The 23,120-nt window shown below is 37.7% G+C and overlaps 1 protein-coding gene across 14 annotated transcripts in view; it reads right to left on the reverse strand.

The window, feature by feature from the left end:
• NAV3 (neuron navigator 3) overlaps positions 1–23,120 on the reverse strand; it is a 563,756-nt gene that overhangs the window by 84,756 nt on the left and 455,880 nt on the right. For all 14 annotated transcript variants that reach the window (XM_075427918.1, XM_075427911.1, XM_075427912.1 and 11 more), the window contains one exon: positions 22,476–22,595. In XM_075427918.1, coding sequence (XP_075284033.1) covers positions 22,476–22,595 — 120 coding nt within the window. The remainder of the gene's footprint in view (positions 1–22,475; positions 22,596–23,120) is intronic.

The following is a 23,120-nucleotide window of genomic DNA, read 5'->3' on the forward strand; positions in this document are numbered from 1 at the left end:
GCACTCCCAGATATGAGACAGATTAATTTACCCCTTTACATTACACAAATATATTTTTTATCTTCTTTTTTATTTTTAAACTTTGAAGTGGGAGGAGTAGGTTTAGTCCAGAGTACTGAGTCTCCATCTTTTACACATTGCTGCTTTTTATTTCTCTGAAATCAATGACCTTTACAAATATAGAAGAAAATTTAATGGGAAACCGCTAAAATGCTCTGTTTAATGCTGCTTGAAAAGATTCCTCCATTTCAAAGTTAATAATTTCTAAGTCAGGTTCTGAACGCATGGTACGTCAAACTTGACAGCTTTTCCCAGAGAAAGGTTGTGCTTGATGATTATTTTAGGGGAGCAAGATCTGATGAATATTCATGTTCCAAACCTAAATTCACTTCCTCCCAGCTCTTCAAACTAGTCATTTGGTTTCCTTCGCCTTTTGTAACATGTACTAAGTGCTCCTTGCAGAGAGGCTGGGCAATAAACAACAGGGAAAAAAACGAAATTACCTTTTCAAAAGCAGCTCTTCTCTCCTGAACTAAGCTCTACAGTTCTGTAGCAAAATGTATAGGGATCCACCCAGATGGTGTCTGGCTTAACTAGGCTAGTTCCTAGATTGATTATATAGTTCAATTGATTCAGGAGCTCTGTACAAACCCTGAGGACTCCCGTTACTGTTTGCATAGTATACAGGCATACTATCTATCTGCAATGTCATTAAAATCAGTGGAAGTCTGTGATACACATCTTTTAACAGGTTACTCTCCACACCAAAGTTTAGGTTTTGGGACTGGGAAGGAACATTTATAGTGTTCTGCAATTGCTCTCGTATCAGTTAAGAAAATTTCTATTTTACTTTGCGGTGTACATACTGCAGTATGACGGGAGTGTACAGAGCTAGTAAAAAAGCCTCAGATTCTCGACCCTCTGAATGACTGAAGAGAGAACATAGCATGAAGCTGGCAGAAGAAAAAACATAACACAGACAGAAGAATCTAGTGCAGTATTAAACAAACTTAGTCTTATTAAGTGAGACCAGACCGTCAGCTCATCAAATTCAGTCAGCCCTCTTAATGCTGCTGCGGACAAGCCTTGGTAACCCAGGTACCATTAAATGCAAATCAAAAGCTGGCAATCAGTTCTTATTTCTCCTAATTCAGGTGTCATTTTGCAAACTGTCACTTTCTCATGCACTCCCATTTACATATAATATTCTTACTGTGTACGTAGGCTTCAATGTACAGTCTAGTAAGTTTGCAACACGCAGCACAGTGAAAGATAAGTCTTTGAAATGGCGTGACATTTCAGGGTGAACTGCTGAGCCATCGTTTTTCTAGCAAATTGTATTTCATAGCCGATATTTGGCTATTACCTTATGCAACTGAGTGAAATTGTCTCCTAAGGCCACTACCTACTACGCTATTCTATGAATCTTTAGAGAACCTACACCCCAATGACTAATCTTTCAAAGTCCTAAGTAATGAGATCTTCAGTTATTCCAATATAAAAGGGATGCAAAAGTTATTAGGATTGAACATGAATTCTCTGTGAGATATAGGTAAGCACAGAATAGTGAATGCAACTCCAAAAACAGAATAAAAACCTAAATGAGCTTTCTATAACTTAAAAACCTCTGTCAGTACATAAAGGTCTTTCATTTTTCCTTGGTCACCCTGCAGTTCCATGCTTGCTCAAGATTTTCTATTTGGAAACATCACAAAGAAATAATGTCGGGGAGCAGGAAGGAGGTAGGAGAGCAGCTGACAGTCTCATTGATGTGACGGCTGCCTGGCAGCAGTGATTAGAAGTCAGGAGCCGTGTTGGTAGACAAAGATAAGCAGGATACAATAAGCAAATCCCACTTATACCTGCCAATGACTAGTTTACTGAAGTCCAAAGCTATCTTTGTTGGCTAGACGTGACTTCACCTCCCTCAGTGCCAACCATCCCATGTGTACTGCAGCGGTGACCTTTTCCTACAGGGCTCCGCAGCACTAATGCACCCTGTCAGCTGTCCCAGGAACCACTTCTATCTTTAACCTTCATGTGAAAAACTTAGGTTTCCTAGCAAGCAGAATTAGTAGCTGCTGCCAGAATCAAATCATTAAGGCCAAATGCGTTCATTGACATTGCTGTCACCACAATGAATAACCTAATCTCAACTGCTGTAAAAATTATTGATTAAGAGGAAAGATTTTAAAGAAGTGGCTGCAGCTATTTTCAAGAAAGTGCCTGCTGAAAAATGGAACTCAAAAACAGTGTTCTGAAAAATTACCTTAATATTATTTAAGTTGAATTATTTTACCTTTGTTCTCACTATTTTCTAATCAGTTTACTGTGAATTGCTCTAATTTAAATCAATATTCAGACAGTTGATGGGTGAAAACATCCTTAAAAATTTTTCTCCTACTATAGTGAATATGTTGTCATTATTCCATGAATATTTCAATTAACTTAATGATATATTAACAATGCTATGAATATTAAAAACACCATCAGTGACAACAATCACTGTGAAATACCACAATACTCCTGTTTCCTCATTTTATGTGCCAAAAACAATTGTGAAATTGCTAAATCTCATTTCAGTTTACTATTTTGTCTAGCAAAATGTTTATTACAACATGCTCTGGGGGTTAGCGTTAAACAGGTAGATGACCTACAGCGTGCACACGGTTGTATAATACCATAAAGTGAGTCGGGAGATTCTTCTTGATTAGGTAAGGAGCTTTTTCTGAGTTCTCACACAGCAGGTTTGGGAGGCCTCTCTGTTATTTTATGGCAGAAATTAACTATCAGCAAGAGGGGGTACTGAAAGCTTTATTAAATAGCTTTTTCCAGAAATCTGTAACAAATGCAAGTGAGCAGCACTACTGAGAAGCAGTTCTATGCCTGGCCTGTTCTGCTTCATCACATCTTGGCTGTTTGTCAGTTATAAGATGTTCTTTTCCGCATGTGAGGATTATGTAAATAATATACACTTGAATATATTGAATAAAGTGTCAGGATTACTAAGCAATGACTTGATTTAGTGTCCATCATATTCCCGTAATATGGTTCTGCATTTAACTTCTCGAATTAACTGATACTGCCTTCCTGCCTTCAAGAATTCACTGAGCATCATTTTAAAGTGTTTCCCCACTTTTCCTTGTAAAATGCTAGCATGTTTTTTGTCCAGATACATCAGATTGTACAGTTATCAGGGAACATTGCTCCCTGTCTTTTTTACTGAGTGCTAATTGTACCTTGATAATTAACCACTGCCTTACAGAAAATCAGTGGAACGATTTATCAAAATGGACACAAACATTACTGTCTGCTAAAAGCATCTTTTCTAATTCAATTTTAGTGAGATTATTAAATCAATTACTTTTCTTATTCTATTGTGGTCTTTTTATCATTGTTTTTACTGAACTCATACTATGCTCTTTTTTCCTTTGATTCCTGGTCTCAATATTATTTTGCTATGCTTTTTTGCCTTGCGTGTTCTGACTGCTTTCCTGATAGCTATCTCACATATATTTATTTAAATTTCCTGCCTTCTACCATTTACTGCTATTTTTTATTTCAGCATTTTATATTCCTGCATTTGAGAAAATCTATATAAAAACCCAACCCAGTGAGAAGAGGCAATTTAACAAGATGCTGTGGGCAGACTATAAAACTGTTACTAAGCGAAATAGAATATTCAAGGTGAGGACAGTCAAATATCACTATTTAGCAACAGAGTAGAATTAGACTAGATGGAACAACAAAGGGGCTTTCCAATCCAAATCTCTAATTTCACAGCCACACCTCCTCAGTACTAAATACCCTCAATTAATTTCTTCATGAACGGTTTCATTTCATCTATTTTAAGGAGGCTATTTCAAGGAGGAGTTCTGCTGAAAAGGAGATAGCACTCCAGTAGTCTGAAAGAAGAGCATGACTGAATCATTGAGGAATAGCATTAGGAGATGGCTTTGACTGAATTCAAACAATGGCTGTAAAGTTAATTTTGTAGAGTTTACTTTGGGTGATTATTACTAATAGGTACCATAAGTTGTATTGTGGTATCTTCTAGAAATAATATTAAAATATTTTGGTCAAATATGCTGCCTGCACACTGGAGCAACATGCAAGTAAGAGTCTTTGCCCCAGAAAGTTAATGATTTACATAGCATTTGGGACACAACAGGATGAGAAAAGTGCCAGGGTATGCATAGAAGAGTCGGTAGTGATCAGATGCAGAAATGAGCAAAGCAGCAGATGAAAAAGCCAGACAGAAGTTGTTTGCCTAATCGACAACAGGAGAAGTAAAGGTGTAAAGGGTAGATTTATCACACTTAATAAGAACTATACATTTTCCCAGTGCAGAAATAAAGCACAGGAAACGTGGATTCCTCTGAGGCAAAAATGGGTATAAGGCTTTTGAAAACTTATCTCTGAGGGACTAAAAGGGTGGATAGCCAGTCTACAAACGAGCAGATTTAGTAATCCAATATTTAAGACAAATATAAGTCTTTTTCCTCTATTTCTCTAATTGCAAAATAAGGATAATACTCAGCACTGCGATGCTTGGAGTATCAATGAATGTTTGTAAATGAAGACAACAATAAAAAATATTAAATCCTGGATACTTCCTAAGAATCGTGATGACAGTATAACAGAATATTTCCTTCCTTTGTCATTGTAATGAAAGGAAAATATCAGCATATGCTGATTGTCCATTTCTACTTCTGATATATACCGCAAGATATAATGTCAATTAGGTCTAATACACAGCACCATGCTGTCAAGCAAAAATTGGTAAATAATTAGCAGCTCTGAACGACACTGTCAGGGTAGATTTTTAATTATCTAGTTCATCAGACTGTAAGAACCAAAACAGCTTCTTGAGCCTAATGCAACATTTGCAAAAGGCTTTGATGAATAATTTTGCTCTATCTGTAATCACTTTGGAGAACGTTTTCTCTGCCTTTTTGTCCCCTTGGCTCATAGTGTCATTATTTATCTGTTAGCTTCCTAAGATGACTGTTATGCTTTATCCCTCATGAGCTAAAAACTTAGCATGCTGTGTCATTGCTAACCATCTAAGGTCACATCCTCTTAGCTTTTAACTGCCATCAGTTTGCTAGGTGATATTCAAAGTCAACCAGCTTTCGGCACAGAACCTACACGGACGGCGACAACAAGAAGAGGCAGCGCAGCTTGTGAGCACCATGGCTCCCTCCACTAATGACATGCTCATACACTCTATGCATACAGAGAGACACTGACTTACAGGGGTGTACATGACTACGTGCCCACACCACATGGATAAACACCTGCAGGCAGGATGCAGGCAGGCAAGTATCAGTGAGCTTCCCTGTGAGTTGCCTTGGGAAGATACATTCTGCCTAGCCTGCTGCCCCTCAGCAGTCCTACTGTAATATACCGATATGTGTATATATAATGTATCAATTGGTGACTTACTATGATAGAATTTCTGCAGAACAGAAAAACATTTTGAGTTCACTCAAATTTTGTGCAGCTTAGAGGTGGGATGTGATCAAGAAAAAAGCCAAGATTTTGCCTACTGCATACTTGCCTACTGCAAAAAGCATATCCATTTCTATGGTTGGCCTTGGGGAAAAAAAACCCCAGTCCGTGTAGATTTACTGTACTATGACAATTTAAAACCAGCAGGTGACATAGTATTAACCCAGGAACTTCAGACCTATGCCCTGCCTGACTGTTTGATTAGAGATTGATGTTTGGTTTGGGGTTTTGGTTGCTTGTTTAAGGTAAAGCAATTAAATCCAGATAGCTTGAAATAGAGCATACTCACTTAATAATGATTTAATGATTCCATTAATTTGTGTTTCCTGTAAGTATGGTCTGAAACACAGCTATAAGTTTACTATTTTGTGTTAGCTGAAAGAGGAAAGATTAGTTTTTTGTAGAGGCAAAGAGAACCCACGTCATAGTAATTTTCCTGCCTTGTCCTCTGGTTCTTCTATTAGAAGGTCCCCTAATTATTAAAGCCCCAAAGCACCTGCACATATTACAAAGAGCCTGGCTGAAACCCAAAGAGTGTTCATCCTTTTCCAAAATTACTACAAAACATATGTTATTTTGTCTGAGAAAGCAAAGCAGACTGCATTTGAATTAAACAAGAGGCAATATGCATACAAAATGGCTGCAAGGAAGGTCCACAGTTTATTTGGAATGTATCAATGTTTGATACTAAAAATAAAATAATTCTTAGGCTTTGTACTTCAATGTGAAAGTCTGTGGCACAGCAAACTTTTGCCGAAAAGGTAACAAGACCTTTGGCTCTCGGGGTTTATAGCAGTAAATTTACCAGGATCTCAGTCAGGGAGGTAAGTAGAGACGCTTTAATAAATTACTGTCAAACAGCAGCCAATCACCCTAGATCTCTCCCCGGTGTCCTGAAGCTCTCTCATCTCCCATAAATGTCATCTTGACTTAAAGCCAGAAAACACCAAAAAGGAAGGCTACCACTTGGCTGAAACTACACACACAAAAAAAGAACAAGTCCAAAATAAAACAAATGAAAAGACAAAATCCTCTATCAGCTAGAAAGCTTCAGGAAGACATAGCAGCAATATGGAACATCTCATTTAGCCCATAAATCACTCCAGTTAGACTGCCAAGATTCAGAGACAGGTCACTAACATTAAGATGGAGATGGCCCCATCTGGCTTTGTTGTATAGGGGCAAAAAATCCCAAACCAAACTCCCCTCATTACAAAGAAATTCTTTCCCCACTTTCTACATTAACAGATGATGGCAACACTTGAGCTGGAGAGCAGAGTAGCAAGTGAGAGATGAAGTAAAAACATAGCTGCAGACAGCAAAAACATTTGAAGCCTATTGCAATTAATTAAGTCCCTGCCAACTTGAGAAACTTTGTCCACCTCTCACTTTCCAGCTTTCTTGGCTATCATGTTTATTACCACCCACTTTGCAAAGCTGAAATAATTTCTTTGAACGTTCCACATCAGCAGCAATTATCAGGATGTCAAAGGCTTCTTTCCAAATTGAATACTGACAACAGCCTTTTGCGGTTTTTTTTTTTCTTTCCTGACTACTTCTCCTCTCTCCCAAAGTCCAGCCACTGCTCATTACACAACTATACCAGAATGAACCCACATTTTCCAAGATCAGCAGAAGAAGTTGAAAGATAAGTTGGAAAAAGACAGAGCTGTTGCAATTGGTACACTGGACAAATGCATGAGACCATGAAAGCAACCCTGAAAAGGAATGGCAGTCATCTTCATCAGTATAACTGGACAGCGAAAATAGGTTCTCTTATTTACTGAAGCAACAGAAAGGGAGGGATAAAATGGTAAAATTTCAAAATGGAACCATCACTGATGTATAATCTCACCATCAAAAATGCAGCAGTGATAAATTTAAAAGAGGGGATCACTATGGGAAAGAGTTACAGCTAATTACTGAGTAACTAATACACTCAAATATCTATTAACAAGGAGAATCAATGTTTATTTTGAATTATAGTCTATCCTAGAAAGGTGGAACTCCAGGAAAGAGCTTGGCATTCTCTTCTTTGATAAAACAAACAAGCAAACAAAGCCAAGAGATGTTGAATATAAGAATGAAAGTAAAAAAATGTAACCCCCCCCCCCCCCCCCCCCCAAACAACACAACTACTAGAGTACAGGAAAGCTGGTCAAACCTAAAAGACACCCCAGGAGGTATAATGGAATTCAATACTGCTTCAAAAGAAAAATGCAAGGAGAAAGAAATGACCAATGTGATTTCAAAGTTCGAAGGTTAAAAAAGTCCTTTCTAGTAAAACGAAAGCGGGGAGGAAACCAATTAATAACATGGCTTCAGCCAAGTCTTGCAGGCAAGAGATAACGCCTGAGAAGAAGCATCGTGAAGTAATACTATCCAAATGGGAATACAGAAGGCTCTAATAAAAATATCAGCATAAAAAACTAGCACTAGGAAGAGAAACCCATTAATAATGGGGGTCTGACTTTAAATTAGCAGTGACTCAGAAGTAACTGAGGTAATGGCTTTTTTAAAAAAATCCATCTTTAATGAGAAAAATTAAAACTGGCAAAAGTTTGGCTCTAAAAAACCCTTGCTTTACCAGTGATAATTTTTTAAAAAGATTTCTAAGATTTCTCTTAAAATTTACAGAAAAATAGCACATGGAACAGCTTCATAGAGAAACATCAACACAAAACTAGCTTTCAGGAAATGCATTAATGTTTCTATATGTTCTTGTCCAATGAATTATTTTTTTCTCTGCCAAAAATAAGCCATTTAACAACACAAAAATGAAAATATACTGGGAAAACAAAAAAAGCATTGTGCTTTTTTAACTAGTGGAAAATTAAAGGAACATAAGCATTAAAGTGAAATCATGTATAAAGTTGAAGACTACAACTTGCTACACACCACACACCCAATTATTTATTTCTTATTAAAACCAGTTGCTGCCATACATTTTTGTAGAGCCTCTGATATTAGCTCCATGAGATTTTACTTTGATTAGAATATGAAGCCGGCTGACTCTCAAGGCTTGCACAAAGTCCTGATGGCACTGACACACAGACTTTATTACAAACTGGCAGCTAAATATGTATCAGAGAACTTTGAAACTGCAGCACAAAGGAAAACTATCAGTACTTTTTTGCCACTATAGCGTATTACACTGAAGTACTATGCTGAGAAATGTCTTTCCATTCCTGACACAATACAGAACTGATTTATCTAGATTTAATACAGTTTTCCTCCTTTATCTCATTTATCTGGCTAAAGCTTTACACATTCGGCTACTGCAGGTTAAATTCCCTGGTGCATCTCAGTTGAACCCAGAACATACCAATGCCTCCAGGCCACGTCTGGATTTCCACAGTCGGGGATGAATGGACATTAACGAAACATTTCTTATAATTGAGGGCATCTCGAAGGGTTCTTGAGCAACTATTTGGCTACACGTAGCAGCTGGCAAGAGCTGAAGCATGAAGCTCAGGGAGCCACCCCACCTGTGTGGAGCTCTTGAGCTGCCAGCAGCATTGCAAGACACTTAGGGCTCTCTGTATTTGGCCAATTTCCTCTTCAACATAGGGATGATCATATTCCTCTAAAAGAAGTCATAGCATCCATGCCAAAACCAAACACAACAGAAATACTTGCATTTTTTTCCAGTCAACAGACTATAAAATTATTTCAGAGTATCGCAGCTAAGTTGGCTGAGGATGTTGCACAGTCTTACTCTGCGGGCACACTAACCAGAACTGCTGGCAGCCTGACCAGACCTTGAACGCAGCCGTGCAGGCATGCACACTCTACTCATCATGGTACCTACACTCCTGGGAACAGTGGTCTGCTCAGCATCCTTTTGATATCTTCTATGCATAACTTCAGCAGTCTCTTTAGAAGAACTTCAGGTGTTAGGAGACATACAATAACTCTCCTTTGGTACGTAATTAGCAACATGGTTTGCATTTTCTTCATAACGAAGTCCCTTCTCTGCTGTGCCCCTGGTAGCTTCCTGCTCCGCGTTCAGCCCGGCCAACCGGTCACTTTCTGACCACACTTTTAACATACGCTCCTTTTGAAGAACTGCTTAGGAAAATACTAAATCATTTTGAGTACTCTCTGGCTAACCGTAAAGAAAATTTAGAGTGTGCTAACACAATCCTTTTTGGGAAGTTTGTAATGGCAAATACAGTGTGGTGTGCAGGGTATGCATTGGAGACCCACAAGGAAGCCGGCATCATGGGGGGCCCAGTGTAGGAGTTGTCTCATCTTTTTTAGTGGGGCCAAGAATTAAAATGCATATAATAAATGTTAGGCTGATTAAATATATTACAGACCTCCAATATTCTCATGAGACTGTTCAGCAAAAATACATACACATCTTCTAAAATCATAGTGGTTCAACATATTGGTGTTTATTCTCCTATCACAAATAGAAAAAGGCAGGGAAGAAGAGTAAGATTCATGTCTGAGTTTCTGTAAAGAGCAAAGGCTTTCTGTGACATGTACATTAATCTACAAATTTCTCCTAAGGGAATTCTTCAGGGTCAAATGAAAAGAGAAAGTAATTTTCTAAATCTACAACTTAAGCATTCAGCTCTTGAATTTAATCACGTACCCTGCAGGAAGACCTGACAACACGTTTGGCATAATCTCTACATTATGGCACAGTTTTGCAAACAATATTTTGGAAAAACATTCCAAGATAAAACACAATTAACTGTGGAAGATTCCGTTTTAAGATCACTAAGGTGTATTTCGTTTTGCCTAAAACACTAATAGCGAACATGTAAAAATCTAACACTGTCCTCTGAAAATCTAGTTTTATTTACTGTTTTGTGACCTCCATAGTGCCAGCCATCCTGAAATTATCAGATTGCTTACAGTTCTCATTTTTTTAATCAAAAGGTCCTTATTTATCTTTCCTAGTTTTCGTTTTTAAATCATATTTATTTCCTAATAGCCGGGCTCAGGTTTTCAAATACAAATCCTATAAATCCACGTGTTAGATACTTAAATTGGGTTAACTCTTTATTAGGATTTAAGATGGCCTTTTATACCAACTTCTCCTTGTGAAATGCAACTGAGATACCAGGAACAAAACATAAAACTGCTGTTTGAGCAAGAAAAAGTGGTTTCCCAAAGACTGGTAACATGAACAGCAGAATTTCCTAAGAAATTAAGTTGGAGTCTTCATTAGTCTCCTATCAAATATATGAATTATTATACATAAAAATGACAACACTATCCTTTGTTCTCTGCTGTATGATACAAATTACTCTTAGTACGGCACGGATAATTAATCCTAATTTTTAAGACACTGGTCTAAAATATCACAGCTGCCAGATAGGGGAGAAAATATGACTTCATATCCTCTGTGTATTTTCCTTGAGCATGGGACTGATGGGAGGCAGCTTTGGTTGTCCATGTAGCAGCCACTAGATTGTTGTATACCATACCTAGTAAATCTTACAGGGGGTCTTTTAAAGGTTTAAGTGAATATCCGGATAGAAGTCGTTATGATTTTTCCTCTATGGGTAGCCACAATATGGGTGGTAGGGAGGGAACAAGGTAGGAGGTTGGAAAGCAGGAGACACTGTTCAAAACCAGTTTTATAAGGAGTATTCACTTTCCAGAAGGATCATCCACAAAAAAAACTGAGCTCCCTTTAGTTAGAGTATATTTATAAGAAGCTGAACCTGGTGATCAGTTCTTGATGTTATCAAGACAGAAATTTCTTTCAAAACCTGCAATCTACTGAAAAATAAAGAATAAATTATTTTTATCTTTTTCTTTAATTTTAAAATGTTGAAGTGTTGATAGCAATTTGGCATCCTAATGAATACCTATGGCAAGGCCAGAACTGTGAACCCAGAAATGCACTGCTATATTCTTGAAAGAGAAGCTCAAAGACCTTACTCCTTTGGCAATTCAATACTTTTAGTGAAATGCACCCGGTATTTGGGTTTCACTGCTACTTTTATGGAGAAAGGACAACAGCTAACAATTTCCGAGTGGGGCGTGGTGGAGAAGATGCTTGCAGCTTTAAGACAACAAATATGCCATAGTTCAGTTCCCCCTTATGTCACAGCCACGGCTAGGGAAAGAAATGGAGCTCCTGTCAAGGAGATTGTTACAGCTCCCTCAGTAAGCACTAGTCAAACCCACTACAGACTGAGGACTAATGCTGCATGTAGCATTGCTGACCAGCTGCCTCAGTATTTATTACCTTTGTGCTGAGTTGCACCAAAGAGCTGCAGCAGGTCCAAGAATCTGACAAAATACCACCAAAGAAGCAATCCAAAATTAATAAACTATCCATCATAAATTTTCAGTGATGTCGGCTCTTCTTACTGCCCACATTGGAAATCTGGAGAAATTAGAGTTCTTGGAGCTTGCTTACCACCACTCAGCAATTCAGTGGCACGCTGGAACGACACTCATACACACAAGCCGAGTCTTAAAATTTCCCACATTGCCAATCCAATAGAATCATTCCAAAAGTAAATATGATGGGTAATTTTATGCAAAAGAGCTGTTTAGGGAAAGCTATTGAAAATCTAGGTAGGATATTAGCTTTCATGATTTATCTGGAAGGCCCTAAATTATTGTTGTCAACGTACTCTACTTTTAATACACAAAAAATTATTTTTCCTACGTGTTTTTCCATTGAGCTTATCTGCTTTATATTCATCCATTTCTCAAAAGCATTGCTGGTATCGTTAATTTAAAATTATTAAAGAGGGAGAAAGAAAGATGTACAAAACAGGGGATCGTAAATTTCTTTCTATCTTGAACAAAAGGAAAATACTTGCAAAATAGAGCCAATTCAGTTCCTTTTTACACATCAAAAGATTTGGGTCATACAGGGCACACTGAGGATTTTAACTCAAAGAGGAAAAAGAATAATTCTTTAACCTTAAAGAAGCATGCTGATTTGTCTTTCAATAACTTATCTGTACAGGAACTGGTTTACCTAAAATGGAACCTTTCTAATATCCCTTGGAAGGTAATTCCTTCCACTAAAGCACTACCCCTGGATGACAGTACATCATGTCATGCTGTAGCTGATGTAACTACATAGAGGCTTGTCACTTCACTGCAGTGCTCCATTAGAATTTCTTTTATTTAAAATGAAAAGGCCAGGAGCTTTATTTTGTTTGATTTTTTTTTTAATTCTTCAAACCAGGCATGTTTCATCTTAATATAAACCAAAAGCTAGCTGTCTAGCTACATTCCTGGTACAGTCAATAGAAAGAGATAAGAGCCTCCAGATGGTGGTGCATGAGTCATGATGATTATACACCTTTACTGATCACTTGCCTCTCATAAAGCATTACATGTCCTCCAGTCACCCCAGACACAGACCACTCATTAAAATTTGTCTACTCTGGTATTTGAATCTGGCAACAAATATCTTATAGAAAGACCCAGGCTTGATTTAAACAAAAGAAGTTAAATACAGCCTACCTTTATTCCTCACATCTTGTTCCTAAAGTTGACAATCTTGCTACTAGAATTGTGTGTGCATTTCTAGTTTGAAGCAACAAATGTTCAGATTTTAGGCACTGGCTATCAACATGAATATGTTTATTAATGAACAGTCATAAGATATGTAATGCATAACTCAATATTTTCTGTCTCTGTAGTCTGTTTTCCAGAAACTAGTTCAGATTCTATCCATTTGAAATAGCTTAATTTCACTTTTGAGTCAGTATACAAAGTGTCTGATCAAAAATTTTAGGATATTATAATATAAAAGACCCTAGTTTATATTAATAAGATTTATTTCTAGATAAAACTTTGAGTAATGACAGACACCTGTTCTGTCAATTTTTGTTCTTCCTAGGGCAATGCAATTATCTCCAACACATGCTTTTAAACCACAGTAAAGCAATTTTTCTTTTATGAATTTACCTGCACAGCAGTTAATAGGGCTAGCAGCCATTTTACATTCTGTTCTGCAGTATGAAACTGATCTGGAGCATAATGCATCCAAAAGGAAAAGAGAAAGTTTAGCACATCAGAAATTAAAACTGATGCACACGCGTACCAGACTAAAAGGTCCTTTGCTCAGGTAAATTGCAATTAGGCAAAGCTATTTTTAAAATTTCTTTCAAATAATGTATTTCACATTATTCAAGCCACTAAGCAGGTTTGAATTATAACTATACTGTATACTTCTGTAAAAAACTTATTCTCTAAAATTCATTGAGGGTTATGCTCTTTAAGTTTACACATCTGATCCTGCTTAAATTGTTATGACAGCCCTTTGTTTACAAAGGAAATCTTTGAAGACTTAATATTTTAACAATTAGATACAGATGAGATTAGTGCTGTAACTTCAAAAGAAAACAAACTCCAAGCACATTGCTGCACCAAACATCTCCCCGTGGGGAGCTGAGGTTGTCACAGGGGTCTCAGGAGGGGCAGGAAGCCTCCACAACGGCACTCAGAGAACAAATTGAAGAGGGAGGATTGCCTCTTCCTTTCCCCATCACAAGAAGACTCAGAGGTGACACGGTTAAGATTTGTAAGTACGTTGATACAAGCAAACGGAGGGATGTTTTTTCAAAGAGAAAGGCTAGCACATGTGGGGGTCCACAGCCAGTGTCCTGCAGCGAGGGGTATTCTCTGCACTGGCTGGCAGTGTTTCTGCCACACTGTTTCCTTCCCAGCTTTCCCTTCATGCTTTCTCCCTTTGAACACTGTCTTTATCCAGTCTACAGGGTTGAAAGTACATTCTTTTTCCAGAAAATAAAAGGCTCCTGTGTTTTTTTAAGCTGCACAGCTTTAGATACATCCTTCTTTTAATTTTGTCTAATCATAGATAACCCATGACCAGCTTTCCGCTGTATTTCGGCTGTCTTTTTAGCCACTAATGATGAAGTTACTTCACAATGCAATTGCCAATCCAAAATGCATTGAACATCACTGCATTCCTGCACCCCAGGACAGAGAGCATTATTGTTGTGCTCTAAGAGCAGCGCATTGCAAGGGAATGGGTCAAAACCTTGCCATTTCCCTCTGCCACACTGTAAGCAGCCCTACAGCTAAAGCAGCAAAAGTGCACTTAAACCCATAAGATGCTGACCTTAATTTAAATTTATCCTTCCTTTCACCTACCTGTTTTGTCTACCTGCCAACTAGGAGGAGTAGCTGGTGTACAAAACCACAGTAAGTAGCTGTCAGAGTAGATCATTTTTCCCCTTTCTTATTACCTCTTGTGGGTGCAAAAAGTGCATCATGATGTGGCTCTCCATTTTTTTTCTGTCTCTCATCATTTTAGAGGTCTGCTGAAGCTGCCAAATCCCAATATTCTTTAAAGAGAACTTATACCTAATAAATCCAAGGCAAAGGATTTTTACAGTATTTTAAATAAATTACTTACTATGAAATTGTTAATAGGAACATTCTTATAATCCTTATGTTTGTTTGCCAAGCATGCATGTATATGCGTACCAAGAGCTACCTCAATCTGGTAAGCAGCTATTATAAAACCACCTCTTTAATAAATGACTTAATTAATAAATAAGAATATTTACTCCATGAGGAAGTAGGTCTCTCTGAAGCAACTTAGAACAAAAGACAATGTAGTGATCACAAGCTGCTGCATCTCCAATAGTAAATTATCAAAATCATAATTTTAATATTGTTTCATGAAGCATCTATCTAAAATACACCATGTTTGTTAATGTTAGAACTGTAGTCTCAATTGCACCTATTTTATTACACATTTCAATATGATTTTTTTATTTTTAATAGCCACGCAGGAGAATAAAATTACAAATTTTTTCCTCCAGCCTTCAAACAAATCAAGACATTTTAAAGAACTTCGTATGTTTCTTGACTTCAGGACTCAAATATGTATCACAGAGGAGATTCAAGTTCTTTAATTTTATATTTGAGCCTGGAGTATTTTGGGTAATGATTTAAATCTTGCTACCTGTGTTTTGTTCTAACACAAGGGAGACACTACGTTAGTCTTGGCTGATAACAACGAAGTACAGTAGTGGACCAAAATGCTGCTGCTGCTGCTGAAACTGTACACTGCGTCTTGGGTAGTTGTTATTAAAGACACTGTTACTGTGTTCAGAAGTAGATTACAATCAGAACAAACCATCTTCATTTTTCCTGAAGGGACGTATTTACAATCTGTTAATATACAATAAAGTGCAGCCCCATTTCAGATAATTTTTAAGTATCTAAACCAAACTTTGAGATAAGCATAAATAAATAATGCAAATAGATTGCATGGCATTAATACCTAGCTCGACACCACCCACTTTGACAAAGTAGATGTGTGAGAATGTTAAATGTGTCAGCTTTAAACCGTCAGCCTTTGGTTTAATGACCCTACAGCTAACTGTACACTCAGCTCATTTAACATAGCATGAGAATGCAATTCACTTCCATTCCTCACAAAAGTTTAAAAACTTGCTTCCATGAATTCCTTTTTCATACAAACCGTAATTAGTTGATATTCTCCCTCCTTCTGCCACTCGACAAAAATTGAAGATGAGAAAACTTCATTTGTCATTAATTTCACATAATCACTTGCAGCTCAATCTTGTTTTAACGTAAACATCTGCCTTGCACTGCTCTTGCCTTTTCTGAATTTCATTTCCTTATTTAAGATGCAAAATTTGTCTGCAGACATGATGTTGCAGGATCATGACAGTTCAACATATTAATGACAACATGCTAACAATGCAGTTTGTTTATGTCACTGATATTAATAAAGTATCTGAACCTAAAAACTCACACAGCTGTTAAATGTTTCCATGTTTTGGTTTGTGGTGCTATGGGCAGTTTCTACAGATATTTAAAGCAACTAAGGAAGGGGGCAACCTCACAAAGTGAGATCAAAGTCTAATTGCTCTGCTTACTTTATATTGTCCAAATCCTGACTTTTGAAAGCATGACCAGAAATAAAGTTATACTTAATTCAAATACCACTCTTTTGAAATTAATAATGCTGTACAAAATCATATTACTGAAAAATTTATTTCTCATTATGCTTTTGAAAGTAAGATATTAATCCTCAGAGGATCCTGAATACTTAACATAATGAGCCAAAAAACTAGGAGTCCTCCTTTTGACACAATTATTCTGCTTTTCATGCATGGATACATACATATTTATGCTTTAGGTACTTAAATTTAGCATCCGTACTTTGCAGAAACAATAAAAACCAAGATACTCATTGAAACAGACATTTCTAACTAGTAACTTTCTAAATAGCCCACCAGATGCCAAAATGAGGAAAGATTTACACCAAAGATTGTGAAAATGCAGGATCATTTGAGAATAATAAAAGTAAATAGTGGGAAATATTAACAACAACAGCTGTGAAGTGAAATTATGGGAGATTAAAAGTATAGAAGAGAGCAACAATAGTAAAAACAGTTTAAAATTTAAATTGCTTCACAGGAGAGATTCTTGAGTTACGGTTTTGGGACAGATTTGAGTAATAACTGCAAAAATAGTGAGATATAGATGTTTATAATTATTTCAGTATCCTAAGAACCTACTAATATTGTAAAATCACAGTCAGAAAAATTATAGAAGATCACATGACTGTATAAATTATGCTGACTTTAAGGTCTATAATGACTTTTTTAGTTTGTGCACAGAATAGTAATCACAGCCATACTTAGTGGTGAAGGCAGGTGCAAAGGTATGCGAAGCCTCCCTACACAGTTGCAGTAGTTTTGCAGCAAAACTCACTTTTGCCCAAAAAAGTTCTAGATAGGAATAAGTAGATATTTATATTTTGTGCTTTATTATTTATTATTTCATATCTATGGGATGAATATTTGTATTATTGCTGTAGACACTGGTGCCCAGAGCTGGATGCAGCTGAATAGTTGGGAGACAGAGGAAAGGGAAGAGGGCTGAATGTGTGCACACAGCGAATTGTCCAATACTCTGGCATACACATTTTCTTTAACTACCCATAGTAAATCTTGCTCTGCTACCAGAAGCACCAAACTGAACAGATAACAATTGGAATATGGCAGAACAGTGAGTGCATCAATACCAAACTGCAGAGCCACATGGCAGAAAGCACAGTACTAGTACAGCGCTGAGACACACATTGCGCGGAAGCATCCGGATAGAAGGGCAGAACATAAAGTATGCCTGTCCACTGAACAACATTCCAAATAGTTAAATTCCAAATTACATCAGAAATTTCAATGTGCTGCCAAAACTTTACAGCATGAGAACAGGCACTGAATTCTATTAGGATTCTAAGTTCCTGCTCAAGATACCTCTCAGCCTTTTCTGATACTACCAACCCTATGAAACAGGGCGCCCTCTGGACTCTGGAAAACTTCCTTTTCCAGAAGTAAAATATTCCAACTCAAGGCTCATCTACTCAGACAAACACCAGAGAAGACTTATAGACATTCATGCAGGGATTTAGTTAAGAAACTACAGGCAAAATCTGGAATTATTTTATTATAATTACAATTAATAATGTATTATGGTGATTATGGTTTGGCTGAGAAAACACAGGCCAGCCTGAGCTAGTCTCAGATAACTGCCAAATCTTCTGCACATGTGACAGATGGTGGAGACATTTTAAAGACTCCCTGTGCAGAAGAACTCTGTGTAAGGGGGGCTCAGATTCAATGCAAGTAGCTGAAGCGGGTCATGACAAAAGCCCACTAAGCAGCATAAGCTACCTTTAAAGCTTTGGGTTTCTTCTGAAGGAAAAGTGAAAAAAAAAAAGAGTAGTGCATTCATGGGATGTGAGGGGAGAGTGGTTGCACAAATTATGTTGACTGTTGGCTGATGAAAGTGAAGGAAACTGTGGCTTTTGATACAGCACACTAAATTCAGCAGGTATAGGGGGTGGAAGGACAATGGCTGAACTCAGTGGAGCTATATCCCCTTCTAAAAGGGCTTGTTTAAACTTCCTTAACAGTTTTTATGGACAACACAGGGTGGCTTGGAAACATTGCAACTTACTTTTCAATAAACCTTATTCTTCCCATGAACGTAATTAATTTTGTGTGGTTACATCTAATCTCTTTTGGCTCGTCTTCCTTTGAAAAGCGTTCTGAACTCCAAGAATGTTCCTCAAATACTCCCTCTAAGAGTCCCAGAAGGCAAATGTTAGAGTGTAGAGAAGGAAGAGAGAACAATAAATGAAAAGTAATATCACACCACTGAGAACTCTCCCAGCCGCATCCCAAGTTACACCCACTGCAGAGGATCCATCTTCCTCTCTAATTAATTTCTTACAGTACCTGAAGCAAGGTAAGTTTCAAGGAATAGGCATTTATAGACCAAAAAAAGAGTCCAAAGTAGAAAAAAAATCGAAAGAAGAATGATACAACCGCTGCTATCTGAGGCTGCCAGTGTCCCTTCAGCCTTTCGTTGAACCATTACAGTTCTTTCCCTAGAACAAGCAAATACGCTGTGTTCCTTTCTACACCAATGTGCTTTCCAGAGCAGTAAGAAATCAACACTTAAGCCTTGGCTTGTGCTGCATTCATGAATTTAACTTTTTATGAAGTTGTTCAAAGAGCAATTTAATATTATTATTTGGATGAGCTCTCTCAGGCTAGGTTTCCACATGGAGATCCTTCAGCCCTTTGCATTTTGGTGTTCACCAAAGAAGTGGAGATGCAGGTGCTATGTGAAACCAGCTTAGAGTGGAATCAACCTGGGGACCTGATTGTATTTTTACACTAGTTCCATGCTCTTAATTTCAATGAACTATTTCTGATTTATGCATGAAATGAGAATCGGTCCAAAAGTATACATTCATTAGAAATGGCATTACCCTTAGAGATATCATCAGCCCACCTATCTGACGAATACTGTACTGCCAGCTCACAAAAAGAAAAAGTTTTAAAATATAAGCAGAAGCTGTAACTTAGGTTGTCAGAGAAAACCCAAGTTCAGGTTTCATGAAGAACATGGGATTGCTCTCAGCAAAAGTTACTGGCTCTAGTGATGGACAGAATACTGAAACTTCTCTCCTGGCTGTTAATGTAAATCAAGTATTTGCAGCATATAATTTATTTTCTGCCTGCACAGAGATGCCAGCAGAATCCTTCACAACAGAAAGGCCAGGGCAAATCATACCAATTATGAAAAAAGCTTCTGCTAATGATACAGTAGAGAAAATGCATATGTTCTTCACATATCTACAGGGAAGACTGAGAGGAGAATAATCGTCTTTCATGAAAGTTCATAATACAAGTGGCAAGGCATACCTTGAAACCCTGACACAAACCCCACTATTTGTTGTTCAGAGTAGAAAAAATAAAATCTAAAATTCTGCATGAGATAAGATGAAGTCTCAGGTACCCAAGCTGTTGTGAAGGACCAAAACCTATCCTGTCAAACAAAGCGAGAACCTCAGCAATCTCTGTATTATTTTTTCCACCTAATTTTGTATCATAAATGTGACACACATTGCTGAAGACCAGTATAAACATTTTTGTGTGTGTCTGTTTGACCTAATACAGTTTTTTTTGTGACGCATTTTGGCAAGCATGTGTTTTATCATCAGAACTCATAAAAATGTTTTATTTTTTCCATTTCCTAAACACCTTTTTGCTCCTTCAGCATACACTTACACATCAAAAAAAACATCTATGTCAACAAAGCATGATTAAGGTTGCAAAAATCAAGCACGAAAGGTCAGCAAAAGCCAGAATTGTCTGAACATCCATAATTTAAATCCCTCATGCCTATGCTTTATGATAAATATTTTAATTACATGATAGCATATAACGTGTTGCATGACATCCTGTTTAGAGGCTCCAGCAGAGCACAGGAGTCCAGCTTTTGTTCTTTGTGTAAGGGAAAGCAGTCATTGCAGAGCAAATCCTACTTCACATCTGTAGGCTTTAAGCTCAAAAATGACTTTGGGACTTGCTCATGCAGTTTGCTAATGTCAAGAGCAGTTTGCAAATGTGCAGTGAAGATGGAATATATTGAGATTTCAGTTGTTGAGATCAAAGAACTCTTTCCTGAATACACATGATTTTCATTTTTTTAAAAGCCTTGTGTCTTGCATAAAATTGGTCAACTTTTAACTCAAGACCCAAAATAATCTCCTGACAAATTTGAAATCCCTGCTGCACAACCTGGCAAGCGATAGACTCGGAGATGAAAGACTCAGAAACAGCAGAGTAGTTTTTAGCACAACATTTTTAGCCAGTCTGACAAAGTTGTATAAAGAAACCGAAACAGATTTCTGTACTGGGAAATGTTGGACAATCTCAGTAATTGAGAGCTGATGATAGACACCTTGTGGCTTCTCATGCAAAACATGCATGTATCTGCATACTATACAGAACAAATTAACACAGATATTACTAAATAACACTTCAAAGGAAAACAAACACAAAGTCTTTGAGTGGCACCTAGAACTTGCGGAATACTAAAAAAATCCCTGAATTTGGACCTCATCATTTTCAGGGAAAATGTGCATGGTTTGCAACCTGGGTATGAATATTGCATGGTGGGAAGAACTCTAATTCCCAGGTGAAAAAAAAAATACAGAGACATACCAAAATCGTGGGTGTTAGCGACATTCTGTCTTTAATTGCATGACTCCCAGCCTCTAAATTTTCCACCCTCGCTCCCACTTTGAGCTTAAGGTTCTTGTTCTCACATACAGAGCTCCACAAAAGTCCCTCCTGCCCACATCTCATTTATCATTTTCTCCTTCTGTTACTGCCTGAGTTCTATCCAAATTATTTTCTTAAACGCCTACTGTACACTTTCTCTGGTCTTTGCATCATGTCAATGCTTGTGTTCCAAGTAACCGAGCCATGTTCATCTGAATTGCTATCTAAAAAAGGCTTTTTCTGCAAGGTCAACAAATGCTAACATGTCAGCTAAAGTAAACTTCTTTTTTAAGTAACTGGATCTCTAGATGAAAATTATGTTCTTTATCCTGATGCATAAACTGTTCGACTAGTGCAGACTATCCCTGACTTGTGTCACAGGCATATTTTCACCAGAAAACTGTGAAGTAAAAATTATATCATACATACTTTAATACCCTAGAACTTCTTCAACTGATTTGCTGGGTTTGTAAAACTGGAGCCAATTCATGAGCCTTTTCTCCCTTCATGATTACATAATTTTGTTTTTTCTTTAAAGGAAACTTGATTTTAAAAAGATGGGACTGAAATCAACCCCTAAAAGTGAACACTGCCAAATTTCACAGCTGCTCCTTATCTCTATGATGGTCTGACCAAAACCTCAGAGCTGACAGCTCTAAGTTCTGCAAAAGCTGGGTTATGAATTTTTATTTCTCAGACATGGATACAAGGCACCAGTATGAATCTACTTTAAGCTCAAGGACAAGAAACAGAAAACACTTTCCAAATCTGCAGAACTAGTGGGAGCGCGTTTTTATGCTCACACCCCTATATACAGGTATAAGGGCACGATAGTGTTGTTTCTTTTTTCACACTGCATAGACAATGGGATATAACCTCACTTCTCGCTTCCCACTGCTCCCAGGTACTGCTGCCTTCTGACAACCGCAGAGGGCAAAATGGGTGGAGAAGATCAGAGCTCTGGGTCCAGCCAACTCCAAACGCATGTTCTGACCCACTTCGTCAGGCACACGCAGGCTCTCTGCTACCTAGAGACAGCGTGTATCCTACCTACACCCATCAACTGACAAGGCAACCTGTAAAAATCGTGTCCTGCTTCAGAGCTTCAAGATTTCAAATAAGGTCTCCGCTGCTTCCTATTTTCTCTTACATCTTCAACAATAAATTGTCCCTAAGTCCCCTTCTCATGTGAGAAATTTGCTTCTTCCCCTCTCGTTGTGGTATTTGGTATATTGTGTGCTCGGAAACCTAGCAGCCTCAGAACCTTGCTTTCTCTTGCTGTTCCTTATGGCCAAAACAGTGATATATTAGCAGGTGTGAAGGACGAAAAATACCCGTAAAGCTCAGATAGCTTTTTACTTAGCAAAGCACTGTTACCTGTCTGCATCCACAGTCACGTCATGAACCCCTCTCTGAATGACGTCTCGAGAGGCAGCTAGGTCTGGTATTCGGTTCAGACTCCTTGTATATAGGTTGAGTCCTCCATCTGTCATGTACCTGAAAATAAATGTGTGGTCAATCAGTGGGAAATGCAGCCATCTGGCAACTATGTTTCATTCTAAAGTTAATGGCCTATGGAATTCAAATCTTTATGGTACAGGCTGTCCTAGTAGGTGGTAGACTTAAGCTGAATGCTCTCACTTTGTGTGCCCAGTACAGGGAGATCAGATATACGCCTGTTTTCTAGGATCATTTGTCTTTTTCTGTGGTAGCTTTCAGGCCGCTGTTTTACTAAAATACGTTTAGACTGAAGCCCTAAAGTATCTTCAAAAATTTTAAGTACATTTTAAGTACTGCAATTTTGTCAAAGAATAGCACCAGATGCAAGAAGTATAACTCCAGTTAAAAAAAGGGGGAAAAAAATCAGCAGCATCCATCTAAAAGGGAACAGAAATTGAGAATCCAAATCCATAGCCCCTGCTGGGATGCAATTATTCAGATGTGAAAGAGATATCCACTGAAGCCCTTACAATGACGTTTAAGAATCTGTTTCTATCGGTGTTCCTTTTGCTTGATTCCCAC

This window comes from Opisthocomus hoazin, chromosome 8 (assembly GCF_030867145.1).
Source record: "Opisthocomus hoazin isolate bOpiHoa1 chromosome 8, bOpiHoa1.hap1, whole genome shotgun sequence".
Lineage (NCBI taxonomy): Eukaryota > Metazoa > Chordata > Aves > Opisthocomiformes > Opisthocomidae > Opisthocomus > Opisthocomus hoazin.